The following is a 23,826-nucleotide window of genomic DNA, read 5'->3' on the forward strand; positions in this document are numbered from 1 at the left end:
GACTTCTTTTGCTTCACACTGCTGTCGCTTGAACAGTGTCTTCTCTGCCACCTTACTGTTGTACAAGTTACTCACCCACCCTCATTCGTTTTGTTCTCCGCAGACGCAGAGGACTGCCTTTCAGTGCCTGCAGACGTTTCAGGCAAACAGCAAAGATTTCAAGAGGAGTGAGTGGACCCCAGAAGAGGACCAGATGCTCTCGCAGCTGGTGCAGGATATGCGGGTTGGGAGCCACATCCCATACCGGAAAAGTAAGCTTGCCCCTCTGGGAAGCCGTTTTGTTTAGTAACTTTGCAGCACCCCCAACTTCCGAAGTCCCAGTTCTCTGCATTTGTATTTGTAACATTCCCTGTTATAGTCTCAGGGTCTAGAAGGAGCTGTCTTCCTGGTCTCTGCATTAAAGACTCTTGAGTTTCTTTGGGGGGGCCTTTCCCTGTTGCATACAGCTTGACTTGCTTGCTTGAGTCACTTGAGCTGACCTGCCTGAAACAATGTGCCCACTGGGTCCTCTCCTGTTGCTTGCTGTTATGATTTGCTGCAGGGTCTTCAGGGTGCCTTGTTCATGTGTAAGCAGAATGGAGGCCTGCTTGCTTTAGTGTCGAGGTGGCTGTTATTGGTAAGACTCTGGTCTTAAAAAGCAAGTCCTTCTTCCTGATCAGACCAAGGGTTGGTTTGCTTTGGAGTTGTGTTTCCAGCAGCAGTCTGCGGTAAAAATGTGAAGGCCAGAGGGAAAAAACCCAAAAACTGTTGGGGAAAAATACATTTTAAAAATCTGATAAACTTAGGAGATCATTGGAAAAATCCCTCCTATGAAATGTTTTCTCTTTGAGAATGACTGAAATGTTTCTTGACTCATCCCATTCTGGCATCTAGAAATTTTACTGGCACCTGTTATTTTCAGCAATGGTTTTATTGTCGTGTCTCTTAATGAGAAGTGCAAAGCCTATTTATCATTTCAAATCAAAATATGTTTTATTGTGGCATAAAATATATGTGTGCATCAGAGTCTTTGCATCGCTTGCTTATCTTAACTGTTCACCGTTCAGTGTTGGGGGATGAATTAATTTCTTAAACTGTTTTCTATGCTAGCTCCAATATACAATTAAATAAGAAAAAAAGAAGAGTTGGATTTATATCTCCCTTGCTCTCCTGTAGGAGACTCAAAGGGGCTTACAATCTCCTTTCCCTTCCCCCCTCATAACAAACACCCTATGAGGTAGGTGGGGCTGAGAGAGCTCAGAAGAACTGTGACTAGCCCAAGGTCGCCCAGCTGGCGTGTGTGGGAGTGCACAGGCTAATCTGAATTCCCCAGATAGGCCTCCACAGGCGACAGAGCTGGGAATCAAACCCGGTTCTTCCAGATTAGATACACGAGCTCTTAACCTCCTACGCCACTGCATAGATTTTGTGGTTTAAATCATTAGAAGTTATGGTAATTAATATATTAAACTTGGAAGACTGAAAAAAGAGTCGGGCACCTGAGTTTTTGAACTGGCTGCTAGAGCCAAAGAAAATTTATCAAGGCCTGTCATATCTTGATGTATAGTGGGAAAATTCTGAAGAATTTTTAAATGGGAAAATTGGGAATCTTGCGGAATTTCTTTTCTGCCTTTTTTTGGGCACCTTAAAGATGGCCAGGATTTTGGTGGGAGACCTCCAAGGAATGCCAGAATCGTGATACAGGGGCACCTCTGCCTCTGAACGGCTCTTGCCTTGACAACCCTGCAGGGTCGCCATGAAAAAAAAAGATGGTGAAAAGATGTGTATGCTGCGGTAGCATCGGGTGCAGCAGTTTGCAACCCTTAGTCAAGCGCTGGATATTCCTGAAATTTTTTCTTTGAGACTACAAACATATTTATACTGGTAAATCTGGTAAATATGTCAAATATTGCCAGTGCGGTTAAATCAGTAAAATAGGTTTGTATTTGATAGGTTTTTCCTCCCAAAATGTCTGGGTTTTTCCCTGTATGGCATGGGGGGATAGGGGGATTCCATGACCAAAACCTCCAGAAATTTTGCATCTCCAGACATTGCTAGAGCAGGAAAGGCATAAACCCTTGGGTGGTGGCTCCAGGGCTCTGCTTTGAAGCACAGACCCAAAAGGAAATGAGTTGGGCTTGAGTGCAGTCCATTCACAGGGCCGGTTCTGCAGGCAATGTGGTATTTGTGTTGCATTTGACACTTGTGTGTGGGAAGTATCTCCCAGACCAAGAAAAGAGTGAACTGAAAGTTCTCTACAATTCACAGTTGCCTACTACATGGAAGGGAGGGACTCTGCCCAGCTGATCTATCGATGGACCAGGCGACTAGATCCTAACTTGAAGCATGGATCCTGGACTCCAGAGGAAGATGCTGTAAGGAAGGGCCATTTATTGCTGCTGTTCACTAGTGGGATACCTCTGCCTCACCAAAAGATCTCAAGAGATTTGTGAATTAATTTGCCCCTTCTTCCTAGACCACCTTCGTGGTTGAATGCTGCACGGTGGTCCTAGTGCCTACCCTAAGCACATGCAGGCAGTTTAAAACCCACGTAGCCATCTGGGATACATATAAAATTATATAAAACTTTAAACATAGTGGGATGAAGGGGAACAGGAGTTGGAGGGGAAAGTGCAATGGAATCTCTTACTGGGAGGTTTATTACTGACATAACTCCCAAGTTTTTGAAAGGATGATAGACTTCAGTCTCTGCCATGTTGGAATGTCAAACCCAAACAGCTGCTCCACCAAAAGCCATCAGCCCAAAACGACTGCACAAAGTGCTACCAAGTCGAATTCAAATCACTTTGACACAAAGAGCCAAAGATCAATTTTCAGGAGGGAAAAATAAAAGGCAATTTGGGGGAGGCAGGGGGAGGGTGAGCAGAGTAGAGCCACCCTGCGGATTCCTGGGCCAGAGAGGCCAGAGTTCCATTCTGTGGCCATGCTGCCACACCAGGCCCCATTGGGCTACCCAGGCCAGGTTACACAGTCAGGCCGAGTCACATGCAAACACCTCCCGGAGGTGGCTGGGAGGTCAGCCAGGAAGCACACCCTCTGCCCCTGGGCAGGCTGCAGGAGGAGGAAGCAGGATCTTGAGGCCCTGGAGTTGGCCTTTGCACCTGCGCTTCCAGATGCTGCAGAGAGACTTCACCTAGTGCTGGCAGTTCCCATATCCCAAGTCTCTACCACAGCTTGCTGGGCTCCTCATCCCACTCCAGCCTTAGACTGCTCCTCCTGGGAACTCCACGAACTCTGCCGCAGGTGGAACTGCCACTTCGGAACACTTTTTCTTGGGGGGGGGGGGGGCTGATACAAGTGGCAGACTATTTTGAGCAGCAGAAGGATGCTTTCCCTTCTGCTGCACCACAAACAACCGCACTTAGATCTTTCTGTGAGACAGAGTATAGGGTTTGGCTGCTTTCTGTAGAGGGCTGTGAGGAATGCCTGTCCAGGCCGGACACCCTGTTTCTAAGTTGGCAGACTACAGTCTTGCCAGCCAGCACTCTGTCCTCTTCACACACTTCTCCCCAACACTTCTGCTGCCTCCAAGCTCTGGTCCAGAGGAATCTGTAAGGGGTGAACAAACACATGGCTTCAGACTTGTTCGCAAGAGAGAATCCTGGCCATAGGACCTGGGATGAACGATGGATCCTGCACAGCTCCTCCAGTAGATGTTGACTCTAATGTCAGGGAGCTGGTCAGAAAAAGCTCATTGGGGATACGCATAACCATGTGAGACCCCAAGTGTGTGTTTGGGAAGCAGAAGGATGCAAAACCCTGCAGCCTGTGGGCGATGGGTGGGGGCTTTCTTTTTCCACCCTTCCTTCCAGAGTTTGGGAGACCAGTGATGAGCCTGAGGCCAGTGATGATGGGGTGTCCATAACCTGCATGTGCTTCTGTGTTGCTTCCCTAGCTGCTGTTGAAGGCGGTTGCAAAATATGGGGAGCGGGACTGGTATAAAATTCGAATGGAGGTGCCAGGGAGGAATGACATTCAGTGCCGAGACAGGTCAGTCTCTCTGTTCTTCCTCTTCTCTTGGAGGAGGATGTCGGTGATGGGAATTGTTGGGGTCTGCATTCGAGTAAGCAGAACTGGGGGGGGGGGTGTGTTTCCCCCAGGGGGTCCAAGTTGTAGCTGACTATCTGAAACCGAAAGAACTGAAAGATCCAACTTTTTTTCAGAATCATTTTGGGATCCTCAGGGACAGCAGCAGAAAAGAAAGAGATGCCTTAAAAAAAGCCCAGCTTCAGCACATTCGCTTCAGGTTCAGCAGGACTTTAAAGTTTAAATGCCCTCAGCTCCATTACAGTCTATGGGGAATCTTTACAGGGGATGGGGTGAGGGGCTATTTTTTTTAAGGTAGAGGCATGGGTGTAGCAAGGGGTGCAAGGGGGGCTAGAGCACCGGGTGCCACTTTACATGGTCGTGTGTGGGGTAGTTTGCAGGACCGTGCTCCCCCCCCCCAACATACACAACTGCACCTGGACTCTTTATGGAGTGTGGGGCACAGGCACAGTTGAACGCAGGCCAGTGGATCTCTCCCTGCTTCGCGACTCCATGTGGCGTTCAGGGCTCGGGTTCAGCCTGTGGGGCTCATCTTCTCCTGAACTGCACGTGGAGTCCAGGAGCAGTGTGGGCCCACTAGATGCTGTCCTCAGTTCATTCAGGTCAGCATCAGACAGACCTGTGCAGCTCCTAGACCAGTGGTTCTCAACCTGGGGTTCGGGACCCCTTTGGGGGTCGAACGACCCTTTCACAGGGGTCGCCTAAGACTCTCTGCATCAGTGTTCTCCATGTGTAAAATGAATAAATGTTAGGCTTGGGGGTCACCACAACATGAGGAACTGTATTAAAGGGTCGCGGCATTAGGAAGGTTGAGAACCACTGTCCTAGACTCTATGTGGAGTGTGGGGGCATGGTGAACCCTGCTAGCTGACATTCAGCTGTGCCCCAGTCTTAATGTGAAGTTTGGGGGTGGGGCGATCCCTGCTGGCAGGTATTCAACTGTGCCCCTGCCTCAGATTCCACGTGGCGTTCAGGGGCAGGATGCTGCTGTGCAGGGGGTGCAGCTGTGTGTGTGTGGGGGTGGGGGGGTGGGGCCCAGGGTGAGCCCCAGGTGCCATTGTACCCAACTGCACTCCTGGGTAGAGGCACCAAATTTTCAGCATAGCTACCGGAGACTCTTCTTCCAAGTTTGGTAAAGGTTGGGACAGGGGGTTCAATTTTATGGGGCCCCGTTTTCTTCCATTGGAAACAACAGAGGATGGATGATGCACACTCTTTGGGCACCCATTAAATTAGACCCCCCTGACCCAATCTCTACCAATCAGAGTGGTTTTAAGGAGAGTTACTCGCAGCTGTACTGAAAATTTGGCACCTCTACCTTAAAAAACTGTCCCCCTAGAGCTCCAGAATTATGTTCCATTGGTTCTAAAGGAACCAGTTTTTTCAGATTCCTGAACTGCACCCCCAAAATATATCTGAATATTTGGGAACCCTGGAAATTTTGGGGTCCAATATACACAATTCTGAATTTTCCTGATTGTTTTCCCACACCCCTAGGGAATTCTTGCAGGTTAGGGAAATTAGCTGAGATCTCTCTGGCCTGTCATTTCCTTGTGGGGGCTGAGTACCCTGCAAGAGAATCTGTGGGAATAAAAGGAATAAAACAACAGCTGGATGATAGAAAATCAGTGAGATTTGCAAATGGCAATAGGAGAGGTGTGGAACTGAGGGAATGAAGAAATTGGATATGGGCTTAAGGAGACGCTCCAGGAAAGCTGTCCCTCAAGCCTGCCTGTGGCCATTCTGACCTTGTTCTTCTCTCCCCCACTGCCAACCTCTCATTGCAGGTACTTGTTTTCTCTGCACTATGATATAAGGAAGGGCAAATGGAGCAAGGAAGAAGAAAGGAAGCTGATTGAACTAACAGAAAAATATGGCGTGGGTAAGGCGGAGTCATAAACAGAGCTGTTTTCTTGGTAGGAGGTTTGAAAAAGGGCAGTCCTGTGGGGGGCTGACCAAGGCAGCGGCTGGTTCAAAACTCTGCAGCCTGTGGGTGATGGGTGGGGGTTGACTGGCAGATGGGTCTGAGTCACTCCTGTCCTGAGGTCTCTTTGCTGGCTTCTGACCAGCTTCTGGTCCACCTCCCATGCACACCTTGGAAGTCCTTTGTGGCCTGCCTGGGTGCAGCAGCTTGGTCCTTCCCAGTGAGGTCTAGTGTTGGGTGCCCCCCCCCCCCCCGGGCCAAGGGACGGTTGACCATAACCTGGTCTCAATCTCTTCACTAGCTCCCCCATGACTTTGGAAGAGGTCATGGGGATCATCTGGAGGCAACCTGAGCCTGGACAAAAGGGACATGGGGCTGGGGGGGGAGAGGGAAATGTCCTTGGGCTTTGCATTTTGTGTGTGCTGTTTTACCAGATTCTCTTTGAACTGTTACTACCCATCCTGGGTCCTGAGATTTTTGAGAAAAGGCAGGTATATGTGAACTATATACCAACCAACAAAACCTTTGTTAGGCATTAAGTAGAATAAACACAAAATGATTATAAAACCTGCTGCATAATGCAGAATAGACACGAAATAGAAATTGATGTCACAAAGGTGACGAGTCACGGATCTTAAGCACTTGCAATAAAAAGGTCGCGATGCTTCCAGTGTCCTCACAACAGTCATAGTCCAGCAGTTGTATCATCTTTAAATGTTCTTTGCCTTAGAGTCACACTCAAGGACAGGAATGGTGTGTCTTAATGTTGAGTATTGGGGACAGATAAAAAAGATATGTACAAGAGTTTCAGGCGTTTTCAGACAGTAGGAACAAACTGTCATGAGTTGGAATATTCTATAATCAGCCATGGAACAAAGCGGTGGGGAGTGCATTACATCCCTTGTTATTATCCACCTATATTTGGGCTCTGTCAAAAAACACAGAGATTTTGCCATCTGCCCTGATTTGGGCTGAATTCCAAGACTAAGCGGAGAACACGTCTTCCTGGCTTGGCTTGTAAGAAATTGTTGTTCTTGATCAAACAGCCTCCTTTTGATAGCACTCAGGATCTCATTTGGGGGAAGCATATGGATGGCCTCTAAAGATAGGCCAAGTAAAGATAATTTGGTTATTATGAGCGACCACCACTCCGAAGATTGTAGATCTGGCAACGCTATATACATTAGACTGTTGGATGCTAAGTTAAAACAGTCTTATCCAAAACTTAAATGTAAGCATCCAGGCATCTTAAAGATGTTATCCAGATTCCAGGCATAGGACTGCATATGGTACACAGTGAACTATATAAATAACAAGAATGTTTCATATGGCTGTCAGGCCGTGCCTGCTATGGGGATTGGGAGTTTTGGTGGGCTATGGACTGCTTTGTAAATGCTTGTGTGTTTCGCCTTTTCAGGTGCCTTATAGTGTATGAATGCTAGCCTGTTTCCCTTCTCGTGTTGTGGGGAGGAGTGAATCAGTGTTCTATATTATCTCTGTGTACTGTGTCCTGCCCCAGAGCACTCTTTGCAACCTCATGCTTCATTTTGTTCCAGCAATAAAGAAACCTTTGAACTTTCTACAAGTGTTTCATTGTCTGGTCAAGGGAGTCTTGACAATGGCTCCTCAGGCTGTGGTCTGCCCTAGAAATTTTCTCTCTTTCCTTGCATCTTTCCTGTGACTTTCTTCCATTTGATTGGTGTGTCAGAACTCCCCTTCATAGACAATGAAACCATTGAAAGTTCAGAGTTTATTGCTAATGTCAGGGTGCAGGCGATTGCCTGTTCTGAGTGGCTCTCCTCAGAACAGCAGATAATATAGAACAGAAGCCCCCCCCCCCCACACACACACACGCAAAACTAAACAGAACAGCATTCACTAGACTTTTCCAAGGTTACAGATAGGAAGGACACATATCAACACAGCAGACAGAGCATTGCAAAGAGAAGCATCCCAATATTACTCTACCCCCATAGCAGACATCCTGACTGGTGTGTTTTAAGGAGGGCAGGGGTTGAGTGCCCCCTAGTCTACCTTCTCCTATGGAGGATGAAAAAGGGTCCCTGCACCACTCAGTACTGTGGTGGAGAGTGGCTTAGGGGGTGCTTCTCCTCCAAGGAGAACCTGACAGTCCAAGGGAGGGCATGGTGTTCCTACCTGCCCCAGGTGTTGTTCTACCTCTGATCAGAGTTCAGATTGAAAAACCTGAGAAATTATGCTCTTGGCAGGTTTTTTTGTCCCTTTACCTTACCTTTCCACCCCCTGCTTTGAGTGTTATTTTGACAAAGGCAGACTGTGCATAATTTGCCATTTGATCTGGTTTCATGACAGCTTCCTCTGTTTAGGTCACTGGGCAAAGATCGCTTTGGAGCTGCCCCACCGCTCAGGGACTCAGTGCCTCAGCAAGTGGAAGATCCTCCTGGGCTATCGGGTATGTGAAGCTCCTGTGAGCCTTTTCCCCTGTGTGGGATTTTAACGGCAATTTTGATGAGATTTGTTGAGCTGTGCTTGGAATATGAATGTCAAGGACTGCTGTGTTGAAACCAGTGCCTCAGGAGTACTGAAACATCAGAAGGATATACTGTCGAAGGCTTTCACGGCCAGACTCAATTGGTTGTTGTGGGCTTTCGGGGCTGTGTGGCCATGGTCTGGTAGATCTTGTTCCTAACATTTCGCCTGCATCTGTGGCAGGCATCATCACAGAGAGAAGTATGCTACAGTACACTTCTCTCTGTGATACACCTCTGAAGTTGCCAGCCTGTCAGGACTACAACTCCCAGCAAGCACCAGCTCCCGCCTGTTCGCAACGGAGCGGGAAAATGAGCTGGGAAGCTGCATCCCACCAGAGCTTCCTAGCCAATGGGAGACCAGAGACCAGGAGGGGGAGAGGGAGTTGATTGGTTGCTATCGGGTTTAGGAATAAATAAATACTGGAACTGAGGACAAGAATCCTCAGTTCCAGCACCCTATAGTTAGGGCTACATAAATCAATAAAGTTCCCTATTCTAAAGTTAGCTTTGTCTGAGTGTGTTCAGCCTTACACAGCCACAGATGCAGGCAAAACATTAGGAACAAGATCTACCAGACCACAGCCCCACAGCTCAGAAAGCCCACAACATCAGAAGGATGATTTCATGTCCTTCAAAAGCATGCTTCTTTCGGCCAGAGTATCTTGAGTGCCTTACATGACATTATGGAAGTTTGTCTGCTCTCTTCAGCCCCTCTTTTGTTTCTCCCCATAGCTGTTAAGATTAAGGCTAAGCACAGTATCTTATGCTCGGTAGATTTTGAGGTTTTTAAACCTGGAAAGCCGATACTTGACATTTTCAGCGTCCTCCCTGTACCCTCAGGCCATTTCTAAAAGAGAACTGCCCCCACTGGCATTTCCCAAACCCCAGAGGCCTTGGAAAGCATTGGTGGGGGAGAGAGCTCCATGCATGGAGTTCTCTCTCTACCTCCCCCATTCACTGATGGCAGGGGGTGGGATTTAAGAAGTGGAAGGGAATTGAAATATTATTTGGCTTTTTCAGGACAAAGATATTCAGCTTTTCTGAATATACCTGGGTTTTTTTATTGGTAAATGAAAATGTGCCTCAGCAAGTTAAGATGTTGTGGCCAGATAGCCCTTTGGCTTTCTACGTTTGTTTTCTCTGTCCTCAGTGGAATGTCTGCAGAGGAGAAGAGCAGCTCCTGTCCGCTCCTCATCCATCCTCTTCTCCTCCTCATTGGCCTAGCCAAGGGGCAGCTCCCGGGCCTCCATAACATTAGGAATCCTCTGAGCCCGCCCGCCAGCCCTCTGCTCCCCACTCGAGGCTTGGTCTCCTTCTTCTTTGATAAAATGGAAAGCGCATTGTCAGCAATAACTTTTCATGTTATTGACCATCTTGTTAATTTGCACAGGAGCGTAGAACCATCTTAATATAAGTTTTAGTCCATTTCCTCTAATATTGATGTTTATTGAGGTGTGTGATCTATATATATAGATTTGTTTCCATTTTCCAATGGGTATCTCGTGCCTTGAGTCTGCTTCCCATCTAGATCTAAAAACTGGATCTCTGTACTCCATGTCAGTTAGAATATTGTAAAACTTTGCCAAGAGTCCTTGAGAAGGCCCTGCTGATGTCATCACTTTGTCAAAGACATTCAGCGATCTGAAAATCTGTGCTAGCTCACTGATAAAATGCTGAATTTTCAAAATTTGCTTTCTTTCCCAGAGGTTTTCACCTAATATGCTTTTCGTTTCTTTTCAAGTTTGCCTTCTCTACATACATGTAAATCTGTTGTGTCCTGTTTGTTCCCACTTAGAACTATTTCCTGATGCTCGAGCCTGTGAAAAGAAATTATTATAAAAACTGGTATTAACAATGACTTATCAAACTGTAATTGTCTCCTAAACTTATCCCAGGCTGCGTTTAGAAAGAGAGATGTCAGGTTGGGCTTACTGTTGTCGCTGTATGAGGTTTATCATCTAACCAAAACCATGCTGTGAGTGGCAGCCTTAACTCCAGCTAGTCTAAGCCCCAGGGTTTAGTAAGTTGTCTTCCTATAAGTGAGGACTTTATTGCCACAGATCTTGCAGCAGGATCACATTTTTCTACTGTTGGGACTGATAAGCCACATCTTTTTTTTGTGACTGTGTCAGGATGCCTAGTGGGTTAGCTCTTTGGGCTTTTGGGGGGATGGGAAAGTTATTCTGTGTATTGGTTCTTGCTGCTCTCACCACCAGGTGCTGGCCAACGGACTTTTGCTCTTATCAAACTGCCTACATATTTCATTGTCTGTTCTCATGGGGGGGAGTGGTTCTGATTACTTCTGTTTGCGCACGGAAAAGTCAATTCTGGCTTTTCCGAGCTATCCTCTGGATGTATGAATAAACCTCTGTTCTCTACAAGGTGTTGTTTCAATCATTGAGGATCTGACAGACTGACTGCATTTCATCTCCGTTCACTCTCAGTCTTTTGTAACCCCAGTTAAGCAATCCTAGGCCAGCATAAGGTAAATAAAAGGATTTAAAAAGTTAACATATCGAAAAAGAAAAAAACCCTGCTGATAAAAGGAAACTGGGAACATGAACAGGTATGAGAACAGAAAGGAAATAGGAATATAGTTTTATGAAAGGTATAAATGGAAGGTAGGGACGGGGGAACAATAATTTTGGATCCATCTATTCTTTGAAGCTTGGGAAAGAAGCTTGGTTAGCTTAACCCTCGGGGACTCTGATGCTTCTCCCTGGCTTCAGCTTTTTGAACACAGGTTATCATTTGTCCATCTGAAGGTGGAGGACCTGCAGATCAATGAAAAAAAACATGCGGCCAAATTGTTCACTGCTAGAGATAAGAGTTACCGTATATACTCGTGTATAAGTCGACTCGCATATAAGTCAAGGCACCTAATTTTACCACAAAAAACTGGGAAAACTTATTGACTCGCGTATAAGTCGAGGGTGGGAAATGCAGCAACTGCTGGTAAATTTCAAAAATAAAAATAGATGCCAATAAAATTACATCAATTGAGGCATCAGTAGGTTAAATGTTTTTGAATATTTATTTCAAACTAAAACAGTAAACTGGCTCTGTAAGTGGAAAAGAGGGTCAACAAGAACAATATGGTATCAACAATAACTTTAAAAGTACAAAAACCTTAGCTCAACCAGCAACCAAGCTAAAACATAAGAGTTAAAATCCTTCAAAACTGGATTCCTCATCATCATCTGTATGTCCAAATGTAACCCAACTTAGATTTTAAGAGGGATATTATCAGAAATGGAAAAATCTACTATTAGATTCCATTGTAAACAATGGGGGATGGGGCATCCCCTTTGGGGGTCAATAACTTTGGATCCCCTGACCCACACTTCACCAAACCTACCTGGTATCATAAAGAGACTCTCCTGATGAGACCAGCCAGGTTTGGTGAAGTTTGGTTCAGAGGGTCCAAAGTTATGGACCCTCAAAAGGGTAGCCCCATCTACTAATAACTCCCATTGAAAACAATGGGGAGTGGGGGCACCTCCTTTGGGGGTCCATAACTTTGGACCCCCTGAACCAAACATTACCAAACTTGGCTGGTATCATCAGGAGCATCTTCTGAGGGTACCCTGAAATTTTGGTGCCTCTAGCATTAAAAACTGCACCCTCTGCTGGCCGGCAAAGTAAAAACACACACAAAATTTTAATGACCCGCATATAAGTCGAGGGGAGCTTTTTCAGCATTAAAAATGTGCTGAAAAATTCGACTTATGCATGAGTATATACTTTTTGACACTGTTCATTTTGACACTGCTTCTCTGCTTGCCCTGGGGCTTCTGTCTAAGGGTGATCTTCCTCCCGATTTGGACTCTCTGGTTAGTTTAGAGTTGTGTAGAACCTTTACACGTGCAAAATTTAATTGCCCTTTTTCAGAGGTTTTGCTGGGTCATCTGCTAAAAATCCTTTTTTCAGCAGGGTTGTCTTCACAGCATTATAGGCCCCCGGGCAAAGCAGTGCGCTGGGTTCTCTACCTGCACAAACACTCGCAGGAACAAAAATGTAAATGATCGCTAAAATTAAACGTATATTTATTGGTAAGATAAACTGGGGGGAGGGGTTAAAAGAAGAAAAAAGATTAAGAAAAGCCAATTAAAGCTTATCGTAAGTTGGTCTGTTGACAATTTGAAATTTTACTGCATAAGAAAGTCCAAGTCTTTGTTCAAGCTAAGGTAACTGATAGCGTGTAACTTCTTGATGAGTTTTAATTTAATGCTTTTGAACTAGGTGTTCCCTTTGAGGTTTTGTTGTTGTTGGATGGCTTTGACTTTCAGATTTGCAGCAGCGTGTTGAGGAAGGTTAAATGTTCCCTGACTAGATTCTGAATGTTGTGATTTCTGATGTGTCAGATTCGTTCACTGATTTTCTCAGGTTTGCCCGGGGTTGATATCAGAAAGGTGCTTCTTGGTACATGATGGTGAAAATTAGATTGGGTGGTGTGCAAATGGATGAACTCAAGAAGATGTAGCTGACGTTGTTGAGTCCTGCAGTAGTATTACCTGGTGATGATATCCACCTGGTCTAATTATTCCTTCAGTACTTCCACAGTTGGAAGCTGCTCTTGGGTCCCCAGAGGATCTGTCCTCGTTGGCCCTGTTCTGTTCTCTCTTGCACTGTTGTTGGTTGATAGCGTTCACTGCACTGGTTTTCCATACTGTCAGTATGTTGCAGCCGTCCACCTGTCTGAGGCTTCTCTTTCCTCCCAAACCTTTACCAGTTCATATTTTTCCCATATAAATTCATTCATTTCCTATCCTCTTTATTGATAAGGCATGAAGCTTTAGCTTTCCCTTCTGCCTCTTCCTTTCCCACACTCAGTGTGTTGCCAGCTCATGTTGTGTCAACCTTAACAAGCGTTGTGTCTGTTCTCTTAACAAGGTAGTAACAAGGTAGACTCAGTCTGTTCTCTTAACAAGGTAGTTACTTTGCCTGGACTCAGTCTGTTCGTTACACAAGATTGCCAAAATGCATCCCTTTCTGTCTTCCCCCTTGGTTTTCTGCTCTCATGCTAGAGCTCCTTCACGTCCATCTGTGCTCTCCCACTGGATTCACTCAACTGTCCTATTCTAGAGTGTTGTGGGTTTTCCGGGTTGTATGGCTGTGTTCCAGTAGCATTTTCTCCTGATGTTTCACCTGCATCTGTGGGAGGCAAAATGTCAGGAGAAAATGCTACTGGAACACGACCATACAACCTGGAAAAACCACTACACCCTCGTGATACCAGCCGTGAAAGCCTTCGTCAATATATTGTCCTATTCTAATCACATAAAGCAGTGGTGGCGAACCTATGGCACGGGTGCCAGAGGTGGCACTCAGAGCCCTCTCTGTGGGCACGCGTGCACAGAGTTTGTCATGTGATAATAGTGTAATTATTTCAGGGAGATTATTAGCATTAAACCTTAGTTTTGGGGAAGCAGTGTAGGTAACCCTGTTAAGCGCTGTTAAACCCCACTGATTTTCATGGGAAGAACGAAAGCACGATCCTTTGCCTGGGAGTAAGCTCGGTTGCCGGTAATGGGGCTTGCTTCTGAGTAAACCCTCCTAGGGTCATGATTCACCCGTTCGAAGAGTTGCACGGTTGCTTCAAAGCAAAGCCACCGACTACCACCAAGCTTACTCCCAAGCAACGTGCACCTCGGAGCCAACCGTTTTTTCTAAACTAAAACCTCAGTACGCAGGTTAACTTGCCGTGTTGGCACTTTGCGATAAATAAGTGGGTTTTGGGTTGCAGTTTGGGCACTCGGCCTCGAAAAGGTTCGCCATCACTGACATAAAGTATCCCCTCAAAGCCTGCACTGCTTCCAATACAAACTCCACATTCTCATCTGTATTATTCACCATCATCCCCTTATGTCCTGGTACTTCTCTGCCTGTGAGCTTTGCTTATCTGTCCAAAGCTCTTCTGCTTCCTCAAGACAACACCTGTCTTTCTCTCTTGCTGCCCCTTAGAACCACTTCTAGAACACCTGCCTGAAACCACTTTTCTTACTCCCTTCAAATCCCCCCTTGGAATCAAAGGCAGAATCACAGGAAAGCTGGGGAAACCCCCCCCCCCTCCCCTCCCTGAGCCCTTCACTTACTGAAATTCAGCCTCAGCACATAGAACTAACTCTTCTCAGCATATTTTACCCCATATCTCCCTTGTCTTTGTTTCCCTTGGCTCGAAGCTTATACGGTAAGTCCCTTGGGGCAGGCTCTGGCTATTGGTAATCTGCAGAACGCCCCACTCTGCAGTATTTTGTAAATGATGGTAAAGATCCACCTCATTCCATGGCAACAGAATTACTGGAGTCCCCAGGAGTAATGTTGTGATTTTGGCCTTGGACCAACATACTTGCAGGACCGCATCTCCCAATATCACCCTCAGAGACCTCTCCACTCAGCGGAGGGGAATCTACTGGTGGTCCTAGGCCCAAGGGATATCCGGCTGGCTGGAACATGCTGCCGAGTAACATCAGGGCCCTGCAGGGCCTGACCCAATTCTGCAGGGCCTGTAAAACGGAGCTGTTCCACCAGGTCTTTCCATCAAGCCAGCCGGATGTTTCCCAATTACGACATCTACCCCTGAGCCTCCTGTGGGAGAAACAATATGTCTCGGCATCTGGGGATTATTTTAAATGGTTTTATTATTTGTTTTATTGATAATTATTTTTAGGTTTTTAATGAATTTTATGTATGATTTTAGACTTTGTGCCATTTTAAGCTACCCTGAGCCCTTTTGGGGTAGGACGGAGTATAAATATAATCAGTGACGTAGGTATAGATTTTTTATGGGGGGTTCTGGGGGTGAGGCCACACCTCCCCAAGCCCCGCTCCCAGCCTCAGTGGTTATAAAAGCAGCTGAGGCAGACTTCCCTGCACCCCCAGCCCACCCACCCCCCACTGGCTGGGCTCCCAGCTGGCAGCCGGCAGTCCCTTCTCCCTCCCCTCCAGGCAGAGGGGTACCTAGGGAAAATGGAGCCCGGTGCAAAATCTGAGGTTTGCGCCCCCCCATGGGCAGCTGCTGTGATGCTGGAATCCACCACCAAACAGTATCACTTTCAATGGTGTTTCAACTAGGGAGCCCAGATTCTCCTTTTAAATCCACCTTAAAGGGAGAATCTGGGGTCCCCAGTTAAAACAACACTGAAAGTGATGCTGTTTTGGTGTGGATTCTCCCCCACTCTGAAACAGCATAACTTTTAGTGTTTAACCTGGGGACCTCAGATTCTCCCTTTAAATCCATGCAGAAGGAGATGTATCTTTAGGAGACTCTCCTGATGATACCACCCAGATTTGGTGAAGTTTGATTCAGGGGGTCCAAAGTTATGGACATTCAAAGGTGTAGCCCCCATCTTCTATCAGCTCCCATTGGAAACAATGGGGGATGGGGCACCCCCTTTGGGAGTCCATAACTTTGGATCCCTTGAACCAACCTTCACCAAACCTGGGTGGTATCAGCAGGAGGCTCCCCTGATGATACCACCCAGGTTTAGTGAAGTTTGATTCAGGGGGTCCAAAGATATGGACCCTCAAAAAGGTAGCCCCATCTACTATTAGCTCCCATTGGAAACAATGGGGGATGGGGCACCCCTTTTGGGGGTCCATAACTTTGGACCCCCTCAACCAAACTTCATCAAACTACTAACTAGATTATCATCCAGGAGTGTCTACAACTGGCGATACCACTGAAAATTTGGTGCTGCTAATACAAAACTAAAAGCCCCCTTGGCGGGCCGCGAAAACACACTTTAAAATACAAAAAAATCCACAAACAGGGGGCGGAGCTTCAGATATGCAATGAGGGGGTTGAACCCAAGAACTCCCCTTACCTACGTCCTTGAATATAATTAATTAATTAATTAATTAATAGTTCGTGCGTTCTTTTTGTCTTAGAAGAAAAGGAGGAAGAAGAGGAATAAATTTCGCCTGAAGTGGAGATCAGAGTCCAGCAGTGAAGATTCTGACCTGGAACTGGTGGAAGACAGTACGGAGGAGTCGTCGTCCAAGAACCCCAGGAGTAAAGCCTGGAGGGTGCCCAACATGGACTTGTGGATCCCCACAAGACAGAATCTGTCTGGCGTTCCTGAGGAGCTGCCTTCTGTGACTCTGCTTTCAAAAGGCTTTGATGTGAACCGAAAGCGGAAGGCTGTCCGGGGGGCTCTTCTTTTTGCGGAAAATGACCAAGCGCCAGAAGATCTACAGTCCAGGACATCTCCATTGGTTAATGGTCAGGCAAAGGAGGAATTAGCTGTGGAAGACACCAAAGTAAGTCCTGGAAGCTAGACTTGTCTTCTATGAGGGAGGCCTGGCCTTGTCTCCCCATCCCTCTTTCAGTGCCCCACTCGTTCCTTCCACCTCTTTCTGTGCGGAATCTCTTTTGGCTAGTTGTCAGAATCCCAAAAACTGAAACAAACTCATGTAAAAGAACAGTAGTTTATTGAGTATTGAGATCTTCTCTGGTCAATGCCAGAACTAAGGTTTACCCGCGCAAAACTCAGTAGTTAAAGCAGACTGCACCCCCCAATCATGGGAATGCGTGCCCAAAAGGAACCTGTGAAAGAGATAACAGTGAAGACAGCCAGGCACTGACTTTGGGCAGCACCTGGTACAGTATAACATCATACAGAAGACAGTTGAAAGTCAGTTAGAAATGCAATTAACCCATTCCTCCACCCTCAGCATACAGAAAGCAGCAAAAGCAAAATCCCCTTAATAACAGGCCTCCTGACATTCCGCTCCCTCTAGGGCCCTCCCCCCAGGTTGCTTGGGCAGCGTTGACGAAAAGCTCTAACGAGGCGGGGGGCTTTAACATTTTCAGCGAATATCCACTGATTCTGCCCAGGTAAACAACTTTTCCAGTACTGCAAGCGGTTCTGATAGATGCGAGAATCAAGAATGTCAGAACGTTCATAATGTTTGGTTCCATTAATCAGGACCGGAGGAGGAACCTTCATCTCGGGATGCCAGACATCCAGGGAATTCATCTTTTTCAGTAAGCTGCAATGAAACACAGGGTGTATTTTATGCAATGCATTAGGCAGTTCCAGTTCAGCAGTCACCTTATTGATCACCCTGACAATCTTGAAGGGCCCAATATACTTTCACACTTAATTTCGAGTGCCTATGTATGTCCCGAAGATTTTTTGTGGAGAGGTACACCATATCTCCTTCCACTAGAGGGAAGTCTGCAGGCTGTCCCAAACAAGAGCCCAGTTTAACAAGTCCGGGTGTAGGGCTTTCTTAAAGGTAAACACTTTCACTGGGTCACCCCAATCTTACTGGCCACGGTACGGAAGTTTTCCACAAACTCAACGAAAGGGGTCTTACCCTGACGCATCTCCATAAGTTCCTGTTTAGCTTGCTCGCCCACAAATGGGCTCTCAAAGCGGCGGCGAAGGACTGTCATGAAATCTTGGAAATTGCGCAGCTCAGCCGCCTGACGTTGAAACAGGTTCACGTACCAATTAGCGGCAGGACCATCCAGCTTAGATCCTACCTCACACACACGTTCAAAGTCTTTCAGGTATTGCCGCCCATACTGCAACATGTGGGCATTGACCTGAACCAGGAAAGCCGGGAGCAAGTCCTGAGTCCCATCAAAACGAGTAGTCAGCTGGACCCTGGGCATAAACAGAGGGGGAGCGACCCCATATGAAACAAGGTTTGGCAACACTCCACTGGGAGCTCCCCATCCAGGTGGTACAAATGGCGTCATCAAAGGCAGAACCGGTAATGGAGCAGGTGCAGCAGGCGGCAGGGGGACCCCTCCAGGGCCCGGCTGGAAAGGCGGCTGGCCTGGTACTGGAATTGGTTGAGCCGGTACTGGCGCTGGAGCGGGTCCTGATTGAACAGGCTGGACTGGAGCCGGTACAGGAGCTGGGGCTGGAACCGGAGCCTGCTGGGTGAGCTGAACAGGTACTGGAACAGGAGCGGTGGCTGGAACCAGAGCCGGCTGAGCTGGCTGAGCAGGTGCTGGCGGCGGGGCAGCTGGTGTCCCAGCCACTCCATCTCCAGGAGCAGGGGCCACTTGGCGAGCCTGGGAGAGGGCCGCTTGCAGGTGCTCGATATCCCGTTCCCTCTGGCGCAGGACCCAGCTATACTCCTCTCTCTCCAAATCCCAGGCCTCCTCCGACAGTTAAAGCAACTGCCAGGCTTCTGCTTCCGATGAATCGGCCCCTTCCGACGGGCAGCTGGCCAACGACACGTTTCCAGCCAAAGGTGCCGTAGCCCACACTGCACTGCCGAAACCCTAAGGTTGAGATTCTTGAAAGTCCAAACCCCGGTGACGGCGCAGGGTAACTCCCTGCAAGCCATCTAACGGGGCAGTCATGAACTGGTTGATGGAGCCCAGGAATCCACCTGGGGTAGGGGCTTCCCCGTCTGCCACAGTGCCAAGCAAGATCCGAGGCCCCTCGGCTTGGTCAGAAGCTGAATCCAAAGTCCCTTTCAGATCAACTGGAATGGGGCACCCTTGGTCTGTAGCCGCAACCTCACCCACTGGCTGGGGCTCCGAAGACATATTACTGGCAGGAAAAGTCTTTGTGAAAAGTTGCAAAGGTGGAAGGTGAAATCCCAGCAATGCTCAGCAGCATGGAATTCAACCTAAGAGGAGTTCTGGCATAATGTCAGAATCTCAAGAACTGAAACAAACTCATGTAAAAGAACAGTAGTGTATTGAGATCTTCTCTGGTCATGCCAGAACTAAGGTTTACCCGCGCAAAACGCAGTAGTTAAAGCAGACTGCAAACCCCCCCCCCCCCTCGTGGGAATGCACACCTAAAAGGAACTGTGAAAGAGATAATGGTGAAGACAGCCAGGCACTGACCTTGGGCAGCACCTGGTACAGTATAACATCTTACAGAAGACAGTTGAAAGTCAGTTAGAAATGCAATTAACCCATTCCTCCACCCTCAGCATACAGAAAGCAGCAAAAGCAAAATCCCCTTAATAACAGGCCTCCTGACACTAGTCTCCTGTGAGAGTGGCCTCCAAATCAGTAAAGCCCTTCTTAAACTGGAAGAAACTGAACATAAGAAGAGCCCTATGGGATCAAGCCAGTGGCCCACCTAGACCGGCATCCTACTTGTCACAGTGGCCAGTTGTTTGCCCTTGTGGGCAAACAGAGAGACCTTCTGTCAAACTCTCAGTTCATAGAACGACTCTCTTGATGGGTTCAAGGATTTTATTCATGACAGCAGAGAAACAGAAGAAGACAGTTCTGGTGAGATGGTGCCAAACTGTTGATAATATAATGTTGCAATCCCCACCCCCCATGTGAACCAAAAATAACAGTAAGAGTCCAGCCTGGGAGTCTGTCCCAACCACAGAACTTCAAGGGCAGAATTCATGATAAGCACCTGCAAAGCAAAAGCAAAGCACATCCCCACAGTTTCTCTCCACCTGGAGGAATGGCATCCTGACATTTACGCCTTCCCTAGGGCCCTCCTCCCAGTTTGCTTGGACAGGCACGATGGAAAGCTTTAATGAGTTGAGGGGCTCTGATGTCATCGGCATTCACCCACTCATTCTGTCCAGGTAAATAACCTTTCCAGGACACCAAATATTGCAAGCGGTTATGATAGATGCAAGAGTTCAGCACATCCTGCAGTTCAAATTGTTTAGCCCCATCAACCAGAACTGGAGGTGGAGGAGAAGGGGCCGGATGCCAGGCATCGGGAGATGCGGCTTTCTTGAGCAGGCTGCAATGGAAAACAGGATGCCAAGTTCTTGAGATCAGTCCATGCTTCGAACAGAGTTTCCACCCCCTCCAACCAGTGTCTCCAGGTGGAAAGGACTTGTTTAATATCACCCATTTCTTTATCACCTACAGTCCAATTGACTTCAGAACCAGTAAATTTTTTAGAGAAGTGGGCACAGGGATGCAAAACACTATCCAAACCCTGCTGAAAGATAGCCACCCCATGGGCTTTGTCTGACACATCCACATGAACAATAAAAGGGTAGGGTCCACATGTTTCAGGATTGACTCTGAAGTAAATGCTAATTTAAGGACATAAAAAACGCTTGACAAGCTTCCAACCAACTTAATGGGGCATTGGGATTAGAAGTGGCAGAACCTTCCCTTCATGTGGAGCAGATCAGTGAGGGGCAAGGCCAGTTTAGCAAAGTCAGGAATAAAGTCGCGGTAAAAGTTAGCAAAACCCAAAAAGGACTGCAATTGTTTGCAGGTGGCAGAAGGTGGCCAGCAAAGAACGTCCTGAACTTTAGAGGGATCCATCTCAATTCCCTTTCCCAAAATACAGTAGCCCCCAAAAAACCAGTTTTTCTTGGTGAAATGCACACTTAATTTCACAAAAAGAGAATTGTCCATAAGTCTTTTTAAAACCTCCCGCACCAAATGTATGTGTGATTCCTCATCCCGAGAATAAATGAGCACATTATCCAAATAGACTACAACTCCTTTAACAACAAATCTTGGAGAAGATTGATGAGGCTCATAAATACCCCGGGGGCTCCACTTAACCCAAAGGGCATCACCTGGTACTCAGATACATGTTAAAAGCTGTCAGATGTTCATAGCCCTCTGCAATCCGAACACGGTAATAGGCTTCACATAAATTCAGTTTTGTAAAGATCCGCCCCTTCCCCAAGCTTGCCAGCAAGTCCTTGATGAAGGGAAGGGGGTATTTATTGGAGTTGGAAACAGCGTTTAGCCCTCTGTAGTCAGTACATAAACAAAGGGATCCATCTTTCTTAACAAACACCGGAGCAGCAAAGCTGCTTGTGGTTTTTCTAATAAAGTCTTGTGCTAGATTTTTTCCAGGATGTCCCTTAGGGCCGCATCCTCAGCAGGGCTCATGGGGTAAAGATGGCCTGGGACCAATTCAATTTTACAGTCAGTTTTATGATGTGGTGGTAGTGAATTACATTCCTTTTCCTCAAACACTTTACTTAGGTCCCAATAGGGCAGTGATAGCAAACCTTTTCAAGACTGAGTGCCCAAACTGCAACCCAAAACCCACTTATTTAGCCGCAAGTGCCAACACGGTAATTTAACCTGAATACTGAGGTTTTAGTTTAGAAAAAAACGGTTGGCTCTGCTCTGCACCTCTCCAGCATCTCCACTGCATCTGCCTCCACTTCGGGCAGCAGCCACCAGGAGCACAGGCACCAGGCCCACCGGTCAAGTCCTCCCTGCTCGCTGTGGTGTGCGCACGTTGTGCCCAGCAACCCAGACAAGCCTAGATGTGTGTGTGTGGGATTTTCTGCCCCCCCCCCCCGATGAACTCTGTGTATGCGTGCCCACAGAGAGGGCTCTGAGTGCCACCTCTGGCACGCGTGCCATAGGTTCGCCACCACTGCAATAGGGCGTCGGAACAGAATCAGACAAGCTGATGGCGGATGCCATGACCTTTTCTGTTTTAAAGGTCGCTGGAGGCCCCTCCATTGGGCGGCCATCCATTTGCAAAAATTGAATAGTTCTGATGTGGTCTCCTAGTCCTGGTATGCAGAGGCTCACTGCCCCTGAATTCCAAGGTTCTTTTGCTTACTGTGGCTAGTAGCCATTGATGGACCGATCTTCAATGAATCTCTGAATGTCTTTTAAAGCAATCTATACTCATGGTCCATGGGGACCCTCCATTGGCAGTGAATTCCACAGTTGCACTGAGAAATGAAGTACTTCTCTAGTTTGTCCTGAATCTGATGCCCATCAATTTCATTGAGCACCCTTTCTAATACTGTGGGTGAAAGAAAAAACTCTCCATCCTCATACCCAATTTTAGAAACCTGTCATGCCCTCCACCCGCACTTAGCTGTTTATATTATTATACTGTTATGTACTTAAAAGCCCCAAACTTCTGGGACCTGGCCCTTAAAATCGCCAAACTTCCCTTTAACCTCCTTTGTTGCCTTCTTCTGCAATTCTAGATCTGTTGTATCTTTTTAAAATTTCTGCAATTCTACATCTGTTGTATCTTTTGAAAAGATGTAGTCAACAGAATTCTAAGGATTTCAAATGAGGCCTCAACATAGATCTAGGCAGCTTTATTTTCAGTCCCTTTCCTAATACTCCCCAACATGGAGTTTGCCTTTTTCATCACTCAGTTGACATTTTTATTGAGCTGTCCACTATACCTTCCAGACTTCTTTCCCTGTGAGTCTTAACCTCAGACTCCATTAGTATATAGTTAAAGTTAGGGGAGATCTTTTTTGTTCCAATGCGTATTTCCATACAGTTAACTATATTGAACTTCATCAGACACATTGTTGTCCATTCACCTAGTTTAAAGGGAGCCTCCTGGAGCTTCTCACAATCTGAGTAATTTGGTATCATCCACAAACTTTGCCACTTCACTACTCACTCCCAATTTCGGGTCAGTTATGGAAAAACTAAATAATACTGGTCCCAGTACCAATTCTCTGTGGTAAGAACTGTCCTTTTATTCCTGTTTCCTATTGTTTAATCAATTTCTGTTCTGTATGGGATAAACCTGTCACTTTATCCCATGTCTGAGCTGAGACACCAGGTCAGAAAGCCTTCTGGAAGTCCAAATATCTTACTGGATCACTCCCACAAGTTTAGTAACCTTTTTCAAGAATTCCAAAGGGCGGGACATTCTCTGCAGAAGCTAGGCTGCTTTTCTCTGGGTTTGTTCTCTTTTGTAAAAAAATTTCCTATGCCACAAATTGCCATGGTAAGCATTGTCAGACTACTGAAGCATTTTCTGGAGCTCATAATGTCAAGCCCCGGATCTGCAGACTAATAGACGACTCTGGATTTTAATCAGAAGCCTTTATTAACAGACATCGGTATGGTTAAAGAAGCCAGTTCTAAAGAACTGTCTTGGGGTACAAGCTTTTATCCCCGAGTTTTCCCCCCTCCTAACTTTCACACCCCATATCGAAGGCAGAGTAAGTCAAGACAGGAATGTTCTCAAGGACGGTGTGAAGAAATATCTCCAGGCACCGGCACTTGGGTACTCTTAGTTACATGTTGCCAGTCAAGAGAATGTGGGAAACTGAAAGTAAAGAGGAGTGAAGGGCCATTGACATAACAGAGTACAGAGCCCCTTTGATGTCCGGAAGGCTCTTCCTGACACATAACAGCCTGGCGGGATTTCTGTGTTGAATGTCCTGTTCCCTCCCAAATTCTGTGTTCACGGTTTATTCAAATGGTCACGTGGTTGATGAGCATTTCTTTTGTTTTATGGTTACACCTTTTCTGCAGATTTCCAAAAGCAAAAAGGACTCATGGAGGATTTCTTTGGCCTACGTGAAATGTGTGTTGCGGAGAAACAGCTACGAGGTGCAAAGGAGAAATGCAAGTACCTTTCCAGGCTTGCTGGTGTCCCTCTCTCGTCAGAGGATTGAGTGGCACAAACCCTC

At 46.8% G+C, this 23,826-nt stretch overlaps 1 protein-coding gene across 6 annotated transcripts in view; it reads left to right on the forward strand.

Annotated features, from left to right (window-relative positions):
- SNAPC4 (small nuclear RNA activating complex polypeptide 4) overlaps positions 1-23,826 on the forward strand; it is a 97,604-nt gene that overhangs the window by 9,120 nt on the left and 64,658 nt on the right. For 5 of the 6 annotated variants that reach the window (XR_007245902.1, XM_048512646.1, XM_048512649.1 and 2 more), the window contains 7 exons: positions 104-251; positions 2,248-2,354; positions 3,896-3,990; positions 5,835-5,929; positions 8,317-8,402; positions 16,372-16,743; positions 23,669-23,761. Coding sequence is in view for 5 of the 6 variants with exons in the window: in XM_048512646.1 (XP_048368603.1) it covers positions 104-251; positions 2,248-2,354; positions 3,896-3,990; positions 5,835-5,929; positions 8,317-8,402; positions 16,372-16,743; positions 23,669-23,761 (996 nt within the window). In the remaining variant the exon portion in view is untranslated. The remainder of the gene's footprint in view (positions 1-103; positions 252-2,247; positions 2,355-3,895; positions 3,991-5,834; positions 5,930-8,316; positions 8,403-16,371; positions 16,744-23,668; positions 23,762-23,826) is intronic. The other variant, XM_048512648.1, reaches the window with a different exon arrangement.

The sequence above is a fragment of the Sphaerodactylus townsendi genome, linkage group LG12, assembly GCF_021028975.2.
Source record: "Sphaerodactylus townsendi isolate TG3544 linkage group LG12, MPM_Stown_v2.3, whole genome shotgun sequence".
Taxonomy (NCBI): domain Eukaryota; kingdom Metazoa; phylum Chordata; class Lepidosauria; order Squamata; family Sphaerodactylidae; genus Sphaerodactylus; species Sphaerodactylus townsendi.